The sequence below is a fragment of the Chenopodium quinoa genome, unplaced genomic scaffold (assembly GCF_001683475.1).
Source record: "Chenopodium quinoa cultivar QQ74 unplaced genomic scaffold, ASM168347v1, whole genome shotgun sequence".
NCBI lineage: Eukaryota > Viridiplantae > Streptophyta > Magnoliopsida > Caryophyllales > Amaranthaceae > Chenopodium > Chenopodium quinoa.
The window spans coordinates 1,398,133-1,416,972 of record NW_018744626.1 but is presented as its reverse complement, the minus strand read 5'-3'; the positions used below and the strand labels follow the sequence as shown (position 1 = coordinate 1,416,972).

General features: G+C 34.5%; 1 protein-coding gene across 1 annotated transcript; it reads left to right on the top strand.

Annotated features, from left to right (window-relative positions):
* The first annotated feature begins 147 nt into the window (after window positions 1–147).
* Window positions 148–18,612, top strand: LOC110700371 (protein MICRORCHIDIA 6-like). Its single transcript, XM_021877902.1, has 22 exons — window positions 148–721; window positions 1,027–1,181; window positions 7,399–7,773; window positions 7,900–7,974; window positions 8,096–8,130; window positions 8,709–8,787; window positions 8,935–9,024; window positions 9,104–9,179; window positions 10,473–10,551; window positions 10,891–11,025; window positions 12,790–12,888; window positions 12,966–13,064; window positions 13,147–13,293; window positions 14,648–14,737; window positions 15,350–15,401; window positions 15,495–15,606; window positions 15,932–16,155; window positions 16,236–16,339; window positions 16,938–17,017; window positions 17,283–17,325; window positions 17,522–17,620; window positions 18,222–18,612. The coding sequence occupies exons 3-22, from the start codon at window positions 7,461–7,463 to the stop codon at window positions 18,231–18,233; spliced, it is 2,043 nt and encodes a 680-aa protein (XP_021733594.1). The 5' UTR covers window positions 148–721; window positions 1,027–1,181; window positions 7,399–7,460; the 3' UTR covers window positions 18,234–18,612.
* The last annotated feature ends 228 nt before the right edge of the window (window positions 18,613–18,840 follow it).

The window sequence follows — 18,840 nt, the reverse complement described above, 5'->3', positions numbered from 1 at the left end:
TGAAAACAAAATTAACTTGTACTTTTTTCGTTTTTTAAATACTTGCTATTATTCATGTTTTGACTGTTTTTAAATACTTATTTTATTTTCTTATTAGAAAAACTTTTACAACATATAACTAGGGAGTATTTTTTTTATTTTTTTTTTAATTCAATTTTCATTCACCAAAATCAAACCAAGTACAAAGGCGAAATATGGAGGGAGAATCAAAATCAAAATTCAAGTTTGGAGCTTGAATTGTGAAATATTTCCCAACTCCCTTCCCAACTCCCTTCCCAACTCCCAAGTCCCAACACTACTTACCAGAACCATGTCATATTGTCATTCTCCCATGAGTAAGTAGCGACTAACCAACCTTACCAATACCCCAAAATCAATTGCTTAACATATCAAAATTTCCAAAAACCACCAAATTTCTGCTGCTCTATCTTCCCTGAAACACTAATCAAAACCCAAAAATCCAAGATCGACATTTTCTCTCTCCTCTAGGTCCGGGGTGGCCGACCCTCCTGCCCTAGCTCAGGGACGGTTCTATATTCGCCTCCGTCTCCGTCTCCGCCGCTGTCTACTCGAGTTTCTGGGGGTGCAGTGAGTTCTTGAGCGCGAAACAAATTTCAAAAAATAAAAAGAAGCGCGGGAATTATTATTCAGATGAAGGGTGAGTTGCAGATCGGAAGCTAACAAAATTGGGCAGTTACGTAATTAATACCTCAATTATGAGGTAATCAATCAATCTTCTTTCTTCTTGTTTTTGATTTTGAGTAATTTTAGGAAAGACAGCTGTATTGATTTGATGTTTACAGCCTGTCATTATCTTGTATCACGTGTGTTGTTTCCTTCAAATTCGTATGTCACGTGACTTGTGGGATTTTAGGTATAAATTTAACTTTTTCTCTCTCCTAGGGTTTTGGAAAATTATTGGGGTTTTTTTGGTTTTATCAAAAATAATTTTTTTTTTTAAGCCTACATCTATATTGAATTTGCAAGTGGGTTGATTGCTGTTTTTTTTGAATTGGGCAAGAACAGGAGAAATTGTTGAGCTTTTGTTGCTGATTTGAAGGAGCAGATCTGGTTTTTTGGGTTTGAAGGTGCTGAATTTGATTTTATTGCTGAGGTTTTGAATTAGTTGGTTGAATCTTGGAGCATCTTGTGTTATTGGGCAAATTTGCTTGGAGTTGCAGGTAAATTACTAGAACTATTATGTTAATTTGCTCAAGTATGTTTGATTTTGAAGGTGAGTTTACTTTTGAATCTATTTTCTTGAGTTCTTTGTTTTTAATTTAAGTTTTTTTTTGCCTATTGGGAAACATATTTATTGTATATTTTATTATGATTATAAAAATTGCAATACTTTAATTTTCACGTTTGTCAATGCAAACTTTGACTATTAAGATTTCAGAATTATTAAAATAAGAAAAAAAATAATGCTCCATCCAATCCTTTTTGTTCCTCCACTTTGAATTATTTTAGCTCAAAAAAAAAAAAAAATTCTAAATAGAAAGAACATATTGGAGAATTATTACCTAATAAAAAGTTACATAACAATTTTTTACCTAATTAAACCTTTTTTTTTTTTTTATTTTATTACTAAAAGTTGGTCAAAGTTAGCTCAAAAGTCAAAATATTGCAATGTTATGATATGGAGGAAGTTTAACTCTTTTTGATCTATAACATCTATTGAATTTGGGTAATTGTGTAAACATATTATGGTTTTCTAAATTATTTATTACCTTTGTACTTGAGATAATTAAAAACTAATCTTATATTTATACTTAATTTCGTTTAATTTTTTTTATTAGATTATCAAAAGCGTTTATCGTACAAAAGTTTAATTTAAAAAGTTAGCATATATTTTTGGAGGAAAAAACCTTGTGATCCTTGAGTTTCTTTGTAGTGGTATCCACAAGGATAGTGGTTAATGTTAAAACTATTTAATGGAAAGGAATAAGCATGAATCAAACACAAAACTTGTGATTTTGAGTTGATAAATATTGAAAGTTTAGAGGTGAAGCCAAAAAGTTAAATAATCTTCTTTGAAAGGCATAAATGCATCTCTATCTCCAAAGACAAGCTAAAATGTATTGAAGTTTGTCACAATGTATATTGTAATGTATTGTAGCTATTGTAGCCTAATACATCAATATTTTAAGCTACATAATCTCTACTAGAGTTTATCAACTATTAAAGCCCGAAAAAAGTGCAGGTTTAGCAAGCCTAGAAACACATTTTTAGTAAAAAAACTTGAATGTGGCCTACACTTTTTTTGTTGTGGTTTTGGGCTTGATATTTGATACTAAGACCCGATAAGCCCAAATTTTGATCTCTTCTACTATTTACTTATAAAGTTGTTGAGTATCATTAGTTATTATGTTGACATGTTTTTTAGGAAACTAAGGGGAAGGAAACTTAGGCCAACATTGTTATAGGCATTTAAAAGGATCATAATAAGATGAGAGAAGGAGAAATGCATGTATGGGAACGCCTTAAATCCTTAGAGAATTCAATTAGAAATGAATATGTTAGGAGGAAAATTGGAGTTGTAGACATTCAAGATAATAATGTAGTAAGAGAAAATTAATTGCATTTGTTTGGGCATACTAGGTGGAGATTGGTAGATACACTAGTAAGGCTAGTAAGGGTTGGGCTTAAGGAGATGCCTTTATAAGTGATGAAGAAATCAATGTGGAGTATGTGCGGAGGATTAGGAGAGTAAAGTTGGAGATTGCACTAAAGAAGATGAACCCTAAAAAGGCAGTTGACGACCCTCATGGTATATCGTTAGAGATGTGGAGGTGTTTAGGTATGATCGATAAGCAAACCTCTTTAACAAGATATGGAGGGCTACAAGGATCCCGTAAGATTGGAGGAAGAGCACATTTGTCCTCGTGTATAAAAAACAAAGGAGACGCTTAAGTTTGATTGTTCTAAGTTCTAACTATCGAGGATCAAGCTTATGAGCTACATTATGACGTTTGTGGGAAAGGGTGATTAGACATAGGTTAAGGGTGTGCACAAGCATTTTGGATAAGGGTTTTATGTGAGGGAGATATATTAAGGAAACAATCCACTTGATAGGACAAATAGTGGAGTTTTATAGGGTGACGAAGAAGGATCTCTATATGGTTTTTATTGATTTAGAGAAAGCATATGACAAGGTGCCAAGAGTGGTACTTTGGTGGGCAATGTTGAAGAAAGGTGTTCCACAAAGGTACGTGGACCTGGTTAAGGATATGTCTTGAGATGTGTCAACAAATGTGAGGATATGTGGAGGGTTGATAAACGATTTTCCTATTTCAATAGGATTGCATTAAGGGTCTACGTTAAATCTTTTTGGTGTATATTGTTCTCAGATAACGTTTGATGAAACTAAAGATGGGGTTAATGCCAAATTAGAGCAATGGAGGCAAAAGTTGAATTTAAAGGGTTTAAGCTAAGTTGGAGTAAGATTAAATATATCGTATGCCACTTTGGTACATAGAGGGGGACAAGCGATAATGTATTACGTTTAGAGATTGAACAAGACATGGCCCACAGGATTTAGTCGAGTGAATCAAATAGAGAGCAATCATGGGAGTGTTACGTGATTAAAGCATTCCTGTATATTTGAAGGGGAAATTCTATTTCTATAGGGCTGCCATATGACCAATGTTGCTCTATGGTATTGAATGTCAGGCTTCTAAGAGTGACCACATTAAAGAGATGAAGGTTATGAAAATATGCATGTTAAGATTGATGTGCGGGAACTCTCTAAGTGATAGAATAAGAAATGATTTTATTCCTCATAGCTACGGGGAAACTGGAAAAGTGCTTGCGTTGGTTCAGGCATGTAAGACGGAGATCCAGGGCGTAGCGGTACTAAGAGTGGGAAAGTGAGATCATGGAAATGTTAAACGAGGTAGAGGAAGACCAAAAATGAATTAGTTCGAATTAGGGATGGCAATTTAATCCGAGTTCGATTCGAATCCGAAGGAAAAATTCCAATTCGAATCCGTTTAAAATTAGTCCGAATCCGATAAAATAGATCCGAACCCGAATAGGAGGTGGATCGGACTTGGACCCTACGCAAAGTCCGACAGAGTCTGAACCGAGTCCGAATCCGAGAGTATAAGCATATGCTTTATAATTTGGGACAATTATTTGCTTGTTTTGTAGCAAAATTTTGTTATGTAACTTAGTTTATAATCTAAATATGTTATGTTTATACTTTAATTGGTATAACAATACAAGCAATTATAGGTATATGACATTACAAAAAATAAAAATAAAAAATATATTCGGATCATTTCGGAGGTCCGTATAAACGGACCAGATTCGGATCCAAAAATTACGAGTCGGATCGGATTAAGACTCGGATCCGAGTACAGGGTCCGTTTACTAAACGGATTGGATTCGGATTTAGCCACATCCGACCCGAATCCGATCCGTTGCCATTCCTAGTTCGAATGAGTTAGGAAGGATACGAAGCATGTAGATTAACTTGCGAATGAGGTATTTGATTGTAAGAGATGGATGAGGAAGGTTTTTGTAAATAATATTTTTGGTTCATGTAGGCGAACCCACATATGGGATTAAGGCGTTTGATCGATTGATAGATAATAAGTCATCAAACTTTTAATATGCATAAGAAAGCTTTCCTCTTTTATAACAGAGTCGGAAGCTCTATCACGGATTCACGGAGTGGTGTCCGAAACTCTTTGTTAGTACATGCTACGCCTTGAGTTTATGTGTTGATACTAACATCTTTCTATGAGAAACTATACAATGTAAAATAGTTGTGCTCATGACATGGTGTGACACAATTCCATGTCACTTACCAAGTTGTGGTGAGACTGGTGGCACAAAGAGATGATATGCATTATCTTGATTTTTTTATACAAAAGCTTATTTTAACACTAATCTAGAATTACGTGAGAACTTCGAGAGTATTTTATGCTTATACAAGGATATCTAAGTTTATATTTTAATTTAATTCACTTCAAATTTGTGATTGGCAATTTGTTGGTAGCTCGATCAAAGTAGTATGTTGCGTAATTTTAAGAAGATTTAAGAATGGATCTTGTTTAGTTTTCTAGTTCTTTTTTTAGATTTTGCTTACACGGAGATTTTCTTTGTTCAAGCATTAGGGTTCATTTCTATTAAGTTGGCTGTGTGTACTTTGATTAATAGTTGATTAGTTAGTTTGCTTAAGGCTAAATTTAAGGATATCAGTTAGGATTTGATTTGGATTAGTAAATGAAACAATTTAAATTAGTTTGTTCGAAACTCGTGTGGACTTGGTCTCCTAAGTTTGTTTGGATACTAACTATTTTAGGATAAGAATTGGGGACTTGGCCTAACCTTACGAGGAGAATTATGTTTATACATAGTGGAAGAAAACCACACGGTTACAACATGTAATTTCATACCAAATTAATCAAAATTCTTTTAATAATGGTCATTTTTTTAAAGCCGGTGATTAAATTCTTTAAGCTTTGTTTAAGTAGATTACTTAAGGGGTGGTGTGGTCTTTATTTGAATTAATTTACTTTCTTTCTCGTTTAATTCTTGGTTGATTGATCCTTTATAGAGTTAGACTTGAAATTATGCCTGAGTGTAAACAAATGCATTAAACACTTCATGAACCTTTTTCAAATAATTTTTGTTTAGGTGTATTATGTTTGTAGTCACATTCTTATATGTTCTTTTTTCTTATGGGGTGTTTGGTTTGGTTTATTTAGAAAAAGGTAAATGAATTACAATGGTCCTTTTCCTTAGTTTTTTATTAACAAAAATTAATTACTCTTTTTCCTCACCATTTTGGTAAGTACATGGTTATTAGAGCATTCCCAACGATGAGCAAAAATTGGTTTCCTCATTCTCTCTCCCATGAGCATTTTTGTGATCATATTTTTATCCCACCAATGATAAAAAAAATTTTCTTCCCCATTCTTTCTCTAGTACATCTTCTCTCTTGCTTTTACTAATACCCTCTTATATTTCTCTCTACTATATTATTTTTAGTTCTTTTTTTTTTTACTTGTATTGTGGATCCCACATGATTACTATTCATCTTAAAAAATGCTCATCCTATGAGCAATTTTCATTTTGCTCATGAGCATTTTTCAATATGCTCATTGATGGGGAACATCTTCTACCATTTTTGCTCACCATTTTTGCTCATGAGCAAAAAAATGCTCATTGATGGGGATGCTCTTAGAGAAGATTTTCCTAACTTTTGTATTTCTTTCTTTATAAAAATAAATCTAATCATTCGCTTTACCCTCCTCATTACTCCACTATCTACCTATATTCCCCATCTCCCTAAAGGTTTTTCTAGTTCTGTTTCCTCAAGCCACCTACTCTATTACTAACACCACCACCCTAAACCCAATCACCATTGTCTTAGAGCCAAATTTACCACCACCACCATCACTATATTAACCCCACTACCTTGAAAATTCACTTATTCCACCTCGACAACCAAACCTTTTTATTCCCGTAAACTACCCTAAGCACCCTAAAATTAACCTTAATCATCACAACAAACCACCTAGCAACCTGATCTAAAGAGTATTTTTGTTTGTTTGTTTTTGTAAAGAGAGAGCATAAGAGGAAGGGGTGCTGGTGGTGGTGACGGCAGCAAGAGGGAGATTGAAGGATAGGCTGGTGGTTGAAGGGAGTGGGAGGATTTCCTTTCTTATTCTAAAACAAATAACTATGTTAATGTTAATTTGCGGGTTTTGGTTTCCATTCACCTTGTTTCCCTTTCGTAAATTCATTCCTGATTCCTTAGTGTTATTTTAGAGGGTTTTCTACAATAGTTTGTGTTGCAGAGGTAAGACCGTAAGATGGTGGATTCAAAGTTGGGAGTTATTTATGTTTCGTGGGTATGAACTCATTGTCATGTTTTCAGTATTTCTTCAAGTCTCATGTTGTTGATTCTATGTTGTATAATTATGATTTATGTTTGGCATTAGTTTTCTGGGGAAGCCTGAATTTGACATTGACCTTGATCTTTTGAAAGTATTCTGACTTTTGGTCTCATGGTTTATGATGCTTCAGAGTATGGTACTCTCTGTTCCGGTTGATCCGGCTAAGACGAAAGTTCTTTTTTCGGGACAGTATGCTAAAGCATGAATCGATTCATTGTATGCTGTTTGCTGATATGTGAAATTTGGGACCTTGCTTTCTTCTTTCCAATTTTAGGCTTTCTCTCTAATCTCTATGCAGAGTAATCTTCTTATAATTCTTGCATAAACCACAATGATAATTTTTAGTCGAGTCTTATGTCTGACTAGCTGTGGCAAGGATCAACTGCACTTTCCTTTTTCTCAGTACTGGATTCTTTGTGGGACTGTGAACCTTTTATCTTGCCACACTTATTGTGATTGACGATAATATCTTGTGTACTTGATATAGGTCCGGTCTCCTTGATCCATAATTAGCACAAGGCATCCTGTTGGCTAATACATTGATTATATATGAGAGAATTTGAAATTAATCACGTGAAACCAGAACCAGAACTCAATGGATTTTTGATCCAAAATGGAGACATTCACTCATCTTATTTGGGCCCACCAGGGTGGGATGATCTACCTGAAATTTGTGAACCTGAAGACAATGAGATAATAAATGCTTTAAGCACTGTCCAAAGTAGCACCAGTGAAATAATTCAAACATCTGTTGAAGATACTACTTCATCAGTACCATCTATATGTCCGGCACCACTTTGTCGACAATTCTGGAAAGCTGGAAACTACGAAGATGTGCCAGATTCGAGATCTAAAGCTCAAAGTTAGCTATCGATTGTTTTATATTAAATAATAGTGTTATTTTGATCACCTAAATTAATATTAATTAATTAACATATTGACTGAATCTCCCGTCATGGTCTCTGATATACCTGTCTTTTGCTTGCAGACAGCAAAAATTATTTGCATGTTCATCCCAAGTTTCTTCACTCAAATGCGACTTCTCATAAGTGGGCTTTTGGAGGTTTTCTGCTTATGAAATTGCTATATTTTATAAAGTTTTCATTGTATTTGTCTATTGGAGTCTCTTGTTTGTTGCTTTATTTTTCTTAATCAGATATTTCGTTTGTTGGCTATTTGTGCAGCTATTGCAGAACTTCTTGATAATGCAATTGATGAGGTAATGTTTGCCAAATACTATGCATCGTTTTTCGGTTGAACTGCTGATTGAGACTTTGAACATTGTCCTATTCTAAAAAATTCTTTTCAAGGCATATTGAACCTTCATATAGTTTGAACCTTCAAAGAATTATAAAATGAACTACAACTTTATACTCTTTCGATTGTTAAGTAGTAACATATCTGGTTTTCGCTTTGCGGCAGTTCTTGTAGACTTGTTTATGTTCAGAAGTCCAAAGTATAAATGTTAGTTCACTATTCGTAGTAGCAGAAAAAACATCAAATTCTTTAGAACCTTGCCTTCCCTGTACTTGATGACTAGTATATCACTACAGAGGATAGCAACACTTACAAAATTGTTTGTTTGTTAATTGTATTAAGTTGTTTTGCATATTTTAATACTGTCCCGGAATTTACATATGAAAATATGCTGAAACTTTCTAAATTTTTTGTGCCATTTGTCTATATATAACATGCAACTCTCATACTCATGGTAGAAACATTTCATATAAAGGATTTTGCATTTCCACTTATACAAATGTTTTTTTTTTTCCTTTCTGTGTTTGTTCAATTTAATAGATACAAAATGGAGCCTCTTATGTAATTGTAGATAAAATTGCAAATCCAAGGGATGGAACTCCAGCCTTGCTTACTCAAGGTATGTTGATCTTCATATATAATCAAGAGGCTTCCCCCTTCTTCATGCTCTGTTAGGAATCCTCTTGTTTGTTAGTTGTTTTGTGCTTCTCATGGGAGCTTTACTTTCTTTATTAGTTTATTTTATATCCTTAATACTTTCTGGCAGATGATGGAGGTGGAATGGACCCTGAGGCAATGAGGCGCTGTATGAGTTTTGGATTTTCAGACAAGAAATCTAAATCAGCCATTGGACGATGTAAGTTCAAACCTACAATTCCAAGTTTTTTCATTTCTTTGTTTTTCATTGATAATATAGCTGACTCTTCACCTTTCAGATGGGAATGGATTTAAGACCAGCACCATGAGACTTGGAGCCGACGTTATAGTCTTCAGTCGACATTTTAACAATCGGTAGGGTTACCAATGAAATGTAGTCACTTATTTATATTGTGTATTTCTCTCAAAATATTTGATGAATTGGTATCTCAGTCCTTGCCTGGTTCACTAGCTCGTGATTAGACATGTCAAACAATTCAGTTTTTCCATATGAATGCAAATATTTTTGTTTTTTAACAAAAAACTTTCTACTTCCTCCGTTAATTTTGAGTTGCAACAAAGGATTTTTTATTTCTCACAAATAATACCCCTTTGTTGTAACTAAAAAATAATGGAGGTAGTAACTGATTTCCTGCTTTTGGGAGTTTGTGTGGTATTATTTAACTAAATATTGGGATTGGTGAACTTGTACGAGGATAAAACCCATGGTGGGCTGATAGAGGGGATTACGTCTGTACACAGGGTGGTGAAGGGGGCTTCTGGGGAAGAAGAGGGGGGGGGTGTTGGTGGTGGTTGTGCACAATTTTGGAAGTCAGTTTTTATATGTTGGTAATTAATTGTTTGTCTGTTTGTTTCTCTTTGGGGTTTCTAAACTTCTGATAACCTCTTTATTTATTTATCTATTTATTTATTTTTCCTACTTTTCTGCAATCGGCTATCTTGCTTTGCTCTTTCTCCTGGACAGACAGTTCCTTATGATGATTCATGTCATTGGCAGACCTCAAATCATTTTGGGACTAAGGCTGCCTTTTTTGTTGTTTTTGTTGAGTGTGTGGGTGGGGTGGAGAGTGTGGACTTCTGATAAACTGTAAAAATTAGTTTTTTTTTTTTTGAATAAGAAAAATTTTAAAAATTTAATCTCTTCTTCAAACTAGTAAAATTGTACTTCCTCCGTTCTAATTTAAAAACAATTTTTGGAATTTTACACTATTCACACACACCCCTTTGATCGTCTTTTGTGATTAATAGTTGAAGAAAGCGTAGTCATATGGGATTTTGTTAGATTCGTCTTGAAATAAATTTTTAAAATATCAACTTTTTAAAATTTTTACCCAAGTATAATTAAAGATATTAGTGTTAAGATTTATGCATTGGCAAGTGCGAGATCTTTAACAATTGTGATAAAAAAAATAACGGAGGAAGTATGTTTTTTATGTAATTTGTTTATTCAGTAATTGAATATTTGTAGTACAACATGCTTATAAGGGCACATGTGTAAAGACCGTGGGTCTAGCAAAAAAAAAAAAAACTTTCGGATGGTGGGCTTATAGGTTACTGCTATTGTTAATTGTAGGAATTCTCACCTCAGGTGTCACAATCCTTTTTTGGGGCTTATGCTTATTCTTTGTGTTTTTTTCTCATGACCAGGACATTGACTCAAAGCATTGGTCTCTTGTCCTACACGTATTTGTCACGAACGGGCCTAGACAGGATAGTTGTACCTATGGTAAGTAATGAAATTATGTCATTGGCTGTCAATCATCCTACAAGTTTCTATTCATATCATTTTTAATTTTTGTCAAAATACTATATAGTACTGTGGGTTGCATCAATATCACAAGCCCTTTCTATGTCAACTGTTTCTGTTTTAAGTTAAAATTTCTGCGCTTATATTTAGTAGCTACTGTACAAATATAAATTATGGATAGTGTTTTGTTCAGTATTTGTGCAAGGTTAGGTTATTATCTTAGCTGGGCATTCTGATAATCTGATCCTTTTTCATAAAATAAACTTTCTTTGACTGTCAGTTATGGGTACTAAATAATTGAACTGTTTGCTTTGATAGGTTGATTATGAGTACAACATGTCAACTGACACCTTCAACCCTCTGTGTCGCCATGGTGAAGAGTATTTTAAGTCTAATTTATCCATCATTTTACAGTGGTCGCCATATCAAAATGAAGCCAAGCTTATGAAGCAGGTTAGTTTATAGTCTTATACAGTCTCAGATGACTATTTATAAGTCTTGTCAAATCAAGGGTTAGAATTAAAAGACCCGAGACACTCTATTGATGATGTTAATAATCTCTATATAGTTCTTGAGTTTGAGAATACTGACTTAGATTCCAGAATCAATACACTCTACTTTTAGCAGTCATCACTGTAGCTGAGACCACTGCGTGTTAAAGGCTTGATAGGTGTATCTCACAAATACGTGCAATAGATCGCAACTTAAACCGGTCATTACAGATTTGCAGTTGTCTGTTTTATTTTTATTTTAATTATTTATTTTTAAATCAAGTTATTTTCTTTTTTAATTAATTGCTTCTTGATAGCTTTCTTTAGTAGACGTGCCAGTGAACTTATTCATAGATAATATTGGTCTCCTGGAGCTAAATTGATCATGTTTTTTTTGCTTATGTATTTTGTGTCATGACCTTGTTGTAAATTGTGCTGTATATCTATATTAAGGGTTCAGTTATTGATAGGATTCTACTTGGTGCCATATCTATCATTGCTTTCATACCATGTCCTCAGTCCTGTGTAGTTCACAGGAAAAAAAATAATACTACCTCCGTTAAGTATTAGTTGCAAATTTGGGGCATTATTTGTGAGATATAAAATTTTCCAAAGTTGCAATTAATACTTAACAGGGGTAGTATTTATAACTGTCTTTTCCGAGCTCAATGAGCTCTCTATGTTATTACCTGCTAATATCATTGATTCTTATTCTTCCTATACTGGTTTTCCATTTTTGTTGCGAGAGCCACTGATATTAGCTATCAGCCTCTTGATGCTTTTTCTCTGGACGACTTAATGGCTTTATTAAAATTGGAATAAAATGTGGGCCATCTGTCCTTTATATTTTATTGATTATAGACCATGACCTCTTTTGGTTAAAATAAGGACTTTCCTGACCAGCAATCCTTTACAAATTAAAAGATATACTACTGTAATTTTGAAAAGCATATAGTTCACCATCAGTATGTATCCAATTGCATGTAAAGTTTAATATGCTTGAGTAATAAATTTCTATCTGAGAGTCAATAAAGCGTTTTAGTGCAATCTTACAAAAGCTAATCACCTGGTGTGATTCATCTTTGATGAGGGGGTTTAAGGAGGTTAAGATGGGAGCGATGAGGCAATCTTAAACTTAGAGACTCTAGAGAGGCTGTGCATGTAAAGAAAAAAACTCAAAAAAGAATATCACCATGTTTTTGCAATGAAGCAAGTATGACATATCCTAGACAGAGTTTACTACTACATACAAAAACATTGAAGTGACACATTAAATTGAGGCCCATGTCTGTAGTGAGAACAAGTTGAGCCGAGTCGTGTTGGATCTACCATCTCTTTGGTTGCCTTGTCCTATCTTTGGATTACTAACAGTTTTGATTATCTGGTCTCCTTGATGGACATTGTTATTGGACCATCTTATCCTGCCTTGCATATTGGATTCGCTTCCTCCGTATTCTCCTTTTTAGAATTACTTTTTTACGTTGATAAGGACCCACAATGGACAATTTTAATTGATTAAGTTAAGTCCAACCTGAGCTGGTTAAATCTCACCATCATGACTTACTTAAACGGTTCACAATCTGCAAGCTCATGTACAGCTAGTTAATTATTGAATATGAATAAAATATATGCATGTGTACGTGTGGCTTTCTATACTGTTTCTCAAATACACTTTTTTTGTAGCAAGTTCTTACGAGTTACATTTTTGCTTTATTTTTGATGGCAGTTCGATGATATTGGACCTCATGGAACTAAAGTTATCATCTTTAACTTGTGGTTTACTGATGATGGGACATTGGAGTTCGATTTTGAAAGCAATCCTGAGGTTGACTCCACATACTTTAACGTGTAGAATTAATGTCAACTGTATCATCTAATCAATTCTTTACTATATGGTCACAGGATATCCGCTTGAGAAATTCTGAGAATACTAAGAAAATTAATTCAAAAATGTTAATAAGTGAAGAGCACATTGGGAATCAATATCGCTTCTCCCTTCGCGTAAGTCTTGGTTTTGACATAGTTTCATTATTTTCGAACCATATTTAGGTATCAGACTAACAAACCTTGGTATTACCTGCAGGTATACTTGTCCATTTTATACTTGCGGATTCCTCAAAATTTCTGTATCATATTGCGTGGGAAAGTTGTGGAACATCACAGTATAGCACATGGTCTCAAATATCCTGAATTCATTATGTACAGACCTTCAACTGGGGGCACCAAAGAGGTTACTTATCATGCTTTCATTTTCCATTATTTTTTGTTATCATGTTCATTTGGTAGTTTTTGGATGGCATGGATTGCCCACCTATTTTTCTATAAAAAATTTCCTTGCAAATGATTTTACTGAAGAGAATGAAATGTACGTGAAGTGGAAGTCATCTCTACTCCTCATAGATGCAATAATCATATTGATCATATTTTGCCATAGTGTCCTCCAGTTCTGCTGAAATCTGAAATGCTTTTATGGAGCTTCTATTCCATCCTTAAACAAACCTTATTAGTTGGTTACTAACAATAGTCTGTAAATTTATGAGAAACTAACACCTTTGAAAATGTTAGGAGATTTGACTATTGAGGAAGGATACCCATTAATCTCTGAACATCATGTGCTGTTATGCTATAAAAGACCTAATGTATCTGTTAACTAACTCATGAATTTGGTAATATTCGTCACAATTTAAAGTTTCTTTTTCAATTATTTAACAAAGTAAAGGATGATGAATGGCCAAAGAAAGAAAAAAACATTAATGTATCAACTACTACCTCCGTTACAGGTTATGTGCAACGATTAGACATTTTCCCTCTCTGCTTTATGTCAAATCGTTGCACATGACCTGTAACGGAGGTAGTATTTAATTGAGTGTTAGCTAACTAAAATGTTAATGTTGGCCATTCAGCCTACTCTGATGTAAAAGATATGAATTGATAGTCTTTGATAACGCGGTAAGGTTGGTAACAGTGGTAAACCACACACTTGATTCTATAATTTGCCACATCCCACATGATTTGTTGTATAATTTTATGCGATGATGACAATTGAATATTGTGTCTTAGTCCATGCTTATTCTTCATAACTGATGACATAGTAAATTGTATGAAGGTTTTGTATAAACATTCTGTGTTGCTTCTTTTACCCTTTGTCCCATATCTAAGTTTGCATAAGGAAATGACATGTGGATTAAGCCTATTAAGGAAAGGCCAGGCCAACTTTTTGTTAAGTGGAGTGACAAAACTTACTAACAATAGTAAGTAAAATATGGAACACCTCGGTATGGGCGGAGGGAGTATATGTTTTGTTTACAAATCCTATCTGGTACCTTGTCATTCACTCTGTCAGACTTGGAGGAATTGGAGCTCAATAGCAGAGCTTCTAACTCCCAACTAGAGCTGTCAAAAACTGATCAGGCCCTGTTAAGTGGTAACCCACCCAAAACTGACCATGACCTGATGCGATTAAACCCTAGAATATGGTCACCCTATAAAGTTAGTGAGTAGTATCAGTATCCTATTATTCTTATTTGATATGTACTTTAATATTGCTTCTTTTATGATTAAAATTTTCTGCTTGACTCTTTCAGGAAGTATTGACAACAATAGGCTTTCTGAAGGAAGCTCCTGATGTAAATATCCATGGCTTCAATGTGTACCATAAGAACCGTCTTATACTGGTAAATTGCATAAATCTGTCCTTATGATACCAAGCTCTGTATGTGACCAATTGTGCACGTGAGCACGTGCATGCACATGCATATAAGCGTGTCAAACCTTTCTATCTTTATGAAAAACGAAGTGTCAAGTGATCATGCTAGTAACTTGTGTGTTGGAGTATTTTATTTCTGAGTGTACTTGTGATTCTTAGAATCTTAGTAATGAGCAGCTACACAACAATATTTACATTTTAACAATAATGTACGTTTAGCTCATTTCAAATTTTTATACTGTGATAGAGGAAAAAGAAGATTGGTAAAAATATAGTTGTTGTGGTCTTTTGGAAGACCATGGGTCCATCTGTCCATGGGTAAACTTTTTGAAAATTTTTGGTGCCATGAGTGAGATTAATGCTTCTATCACTTAGACAAAATAATTAGTGTGTCACATAAATATATACTTGTATATTTTCCATCCCTGTCAATAATTTTATTCTGGATGTATAAGCTAATCAAATACTTCATATTCAGGTTGAGCTTTACTAAAAGCGAAGTATGTTTGTGTTGTTTTAGATTATAATGCAAGTCTTTTCATGTTGATTATCCCTTATCTTTTTTTTTTTTTTTTGGCAGCCATTCTGGCATGTTGTTAGCTATTTAGACAGTAGAGGAAGAGGGGTTGTAGGTAATTTCTCTTCATCACATATCAATACGTCTCTGAAAATCGTGCGTTTGGATTATGTGCATACTTCATACTATAATTATCGAATTGTTTCAGGGGTATTGGAAGCAAACTTTGTCGAGCCCACTCATAATAAACAGGATTTTGAAAGGACTTCGCTCTTCCAAAAGCTTGAAACTCGTTTGAAGGAAATGACTTGGGAGTATTGGTAGGTTTGCGATGTTTTCTGTTCAGTGTAGAACAAATGGCCAAATTCTGATTCTATTTTGTACTTTCCTTTCATCTGTTTACTATCTCGTAATTACAAGTCCATGATGTCGTTAGATTACATACTTTGCATTTCTTATTCTTAATTGATCATTTGTATGTTTAGCTTTGTTTTTATCGATTTTTTCCATCCTAAGCTGATTGAGAGAAAACGTACCTTGGTTATGCGACACACTGAAACTTTAAAATACACATGCACTCCAATTTTCACCATATGCAAGTTTAAACTACTTACTAATCAATGCACATCCTTGAATATATTGTAGGGATCATCACTGTGGACTTATTGGGTATCAGGTTAAAAAGAAAGCCCCAGCACCTGTACCCTCAGCTAATTCCCTCTATGTTAGTCCAAGTGATGCTAGACTTAAGCCTATTAGTGTGGATAAAAGCTCAAAAGTGAGTCGTTCACCTGTTGGTCAGGCTCATCCTGTGTTCAGTTTACCTGCTGGAGATTTGTTAGCTGCTCGAAGCGGCATCCAGCAGTGTGGTAAGTTTTTCATTTTTTTCAATGGTTTCAGATATTTTTGTCGGGAGTTATGCTGATGCCTACTGCGATCTTATTTGCAGGAACTAAGAGGACACAAGATGATCTTTTGTCTTCTCTTGGAAGGGGCAGACGGCAAAGCAGAGTGGAACCTGCTCATAGTGCTGGGCGTTCTATGGAAATTCAGGTTGGAGTTTATGAATTATGATTTAATGCGGATGTTAACTTTCTAACGTATGTACTGTGAATGATATTTTGGCATTTGCAAGACTTGGTGATTTGCAGTTAGCTTTGCGACTAATTCTGTCTTTTTAATAATAAACATTTGAGTGATTCTGGTGGATTAGGGAGAGGACTTTGTGTGTCCACTTATCCATATTTTATACTCTGATACTAATGTGAAAAATGAAATATAACCATGTAATGCAATTGAACATTGAAGTTAGAAATAAAAGAGTACAAATGTAGTTGATAATCCATGCTTCAAAGGAGTTAAAAAAGAATGGAGATAAATATGTTTGGAAAATTCAATTTGAAGAAGAGACAGTGATATACATTGCAAGAGAAGTCAAAAGGATGATATGTAAGTAATATCATACACTAGATACACGAGTTGATTCTAGATCCAGTATATGACAACATGACATTACCCTATACGGGTTAAACTATCCCTTAGCTCTGCCAATGTGTAATAACCTATGCGGATTTGATATCTCAATTTAGTTGTACCTAATTTCTGTGAACAGTGTTTTGGTAAATGTAATATGGTTACTCTTCTTTGGCAGCCTGTCATTCATGCTGCAGCGCCGTTGGGTCAACAGGAGGCTGAGGTGTTGAGGCAGGAGCACAGGAAACTTCGAGAGAGGTAATTTACCTATGGAATTATAAAGCATGACACAAGTATAATAGTGTAGCTAGCTAGTTAAATTGCAAGTGGTCCTGGTCCAATAGAATTGACCTTACCAAATAAACTAAATAAAAGTAGACATTGATTTCTCATTGACAGATTTGAAAAATCGACAGCTGTAGTTTTGTAATATTATCAAAGCTGGCTAAGCTGATACTCGACTTTATCTTAATTTTGTTATTATTTGCTTATTTTATTCTTATGGTCTTTATGTATGTTTCAGATGCTTAGAATATGAGAAGTCTGAGGAAGAACTTAAGTGCAAGGTACATTAAGTAGCTCAATTTTTCCTATGTACCAATGTACCATGTACTTTTCTTTTGGGTTTCTCTTAAAGCTGAGGAGCTCACAAATTTCAATACATCTCATGCAATTGGAATCCAACTATGTAGCTCACCAGTTTATTATGTATTTCATGAACTGTGTAGTACTTGCTTACACTGCTTTAAATGACCCATGCAGGCATCACGGCTTAGAATGGAGCTCGAGGAGGCACAGCAAGAGTATCAGAGAATGTTAACTGAGCTTCGGTCACTCGAGGTTGTCAAGCCTGAAAACAATGTAAGCAATTGCTGTCAGATCATCTTGTTGTAGATGTAGTTACTATATCTGTAGCCCTTGAACATGAAATTCAACAGCTGGCCAACAATTTAATTGGTATTGGCTATCAAGGTGACATTTGTGGAAGTGGATAGGCACTTATTGTTGCAAATATGTTATTCTTCCCTTGCAAGTCAGTGTTATAACTAGTTTGTGCTTTTGCTAATGTCAAATAAGAAAAAGAAGAGATGTAGTTACTACAGTATCTTGTAGGATCTAGAAATACTGCAGACCATTTTTAACTGCAAAAGGAAAATAGATTAGAATTTTATTTTTTCAGAACAAAATAGAATCGATGTTTTTGGTTATTTTGCTTATCATTAAAAAGAATTTAGTATCAGAGGTATGTTAACTGAGCTTCTAAAAGGCAATCACGGCTTTTTACTGTGCACACTAGTAATCTGCCGACCCAATTGTCTTTGTTAATTTATGGATTGTTAAAGCAGTCAAAGTTTCTTATTTTATGTCAATTTTCCATTGCCTTTCGTTTAATTCTTGCATTTTAGAACTTAGAAAACTTTTGTGAACTGTTTGATGCTCATAGTCATGGCTGAAAATGCAGGTACCTGTCTGATGCAATCGATGACAGACCATTCTGTGGCTGGTTGACAATTTTATTCTACAATGAAACCAAGATAAAGGAAATAATACGGCTAATTGAGTAGACTTAAGTGTCCCTGTGAAATGTTTCATCAGAGTTGCTGTTGGAGATGTCAAGCAGGCAGGCACTGCCCTGCACTGGTATTAGCTGCTAAATGAGTATCATGGCCAGTGAGGCTAGTTAGCTTAGGGATAATGCAGGAGATAGCAAGCTTGCAGAGTTGAGGCCTTTGATTCTCATTGTATTGTTTTTGCAAGTGAAATTTAGAAAAGTGTAGGAGTGTAGCGTTGTACATTACAATGTATCATTATTGTATCATTATGTTAATAAAAATTTACCATTTTTGCTAGGATTTCCTCTTGCATAATACGAGTATCATTTAGTGAAATTGTTAAAGTCATGTATAGGCGTATAGCTGAAAAGTATGCTGAAAAATTTCAGAATTTCAAATTCTTTCCTCTCTTCACTTTTCTCAAACTTATATTTAGAAATTGCGGTTTAATACTTTGTAGTAGAGCTGATCACACTGAGCCCGGCCTGATTATGGGTAGAATTTTCCAGCCCGAAATGGCCCGGCCTG

Bases quoted from the DNA above. Each gene is read 5' to 3' on its own strand.
- LOC110700371 (XM_021877902.1), top strand. From the start codon at position 7,461: ATGAGAGAATTTGAAATTAATCACGTGAAACCAGAACCAGAACTCAAT. The intron at 8,788-8,934 runs GTATGTTGATCT...ACTTTCTGGCAG, and splicing joins TCCAGCCTTGCTTACTCAAG to ATGATGGAGGTGGAATGGAC. The intron at 10,552-10,890 runs GTAAGTAATGAA...TTGCTTTGATAG, and splicing joins ACAGGATAGTTGTACCTATG to GTTGATTATGAGTACAACAT.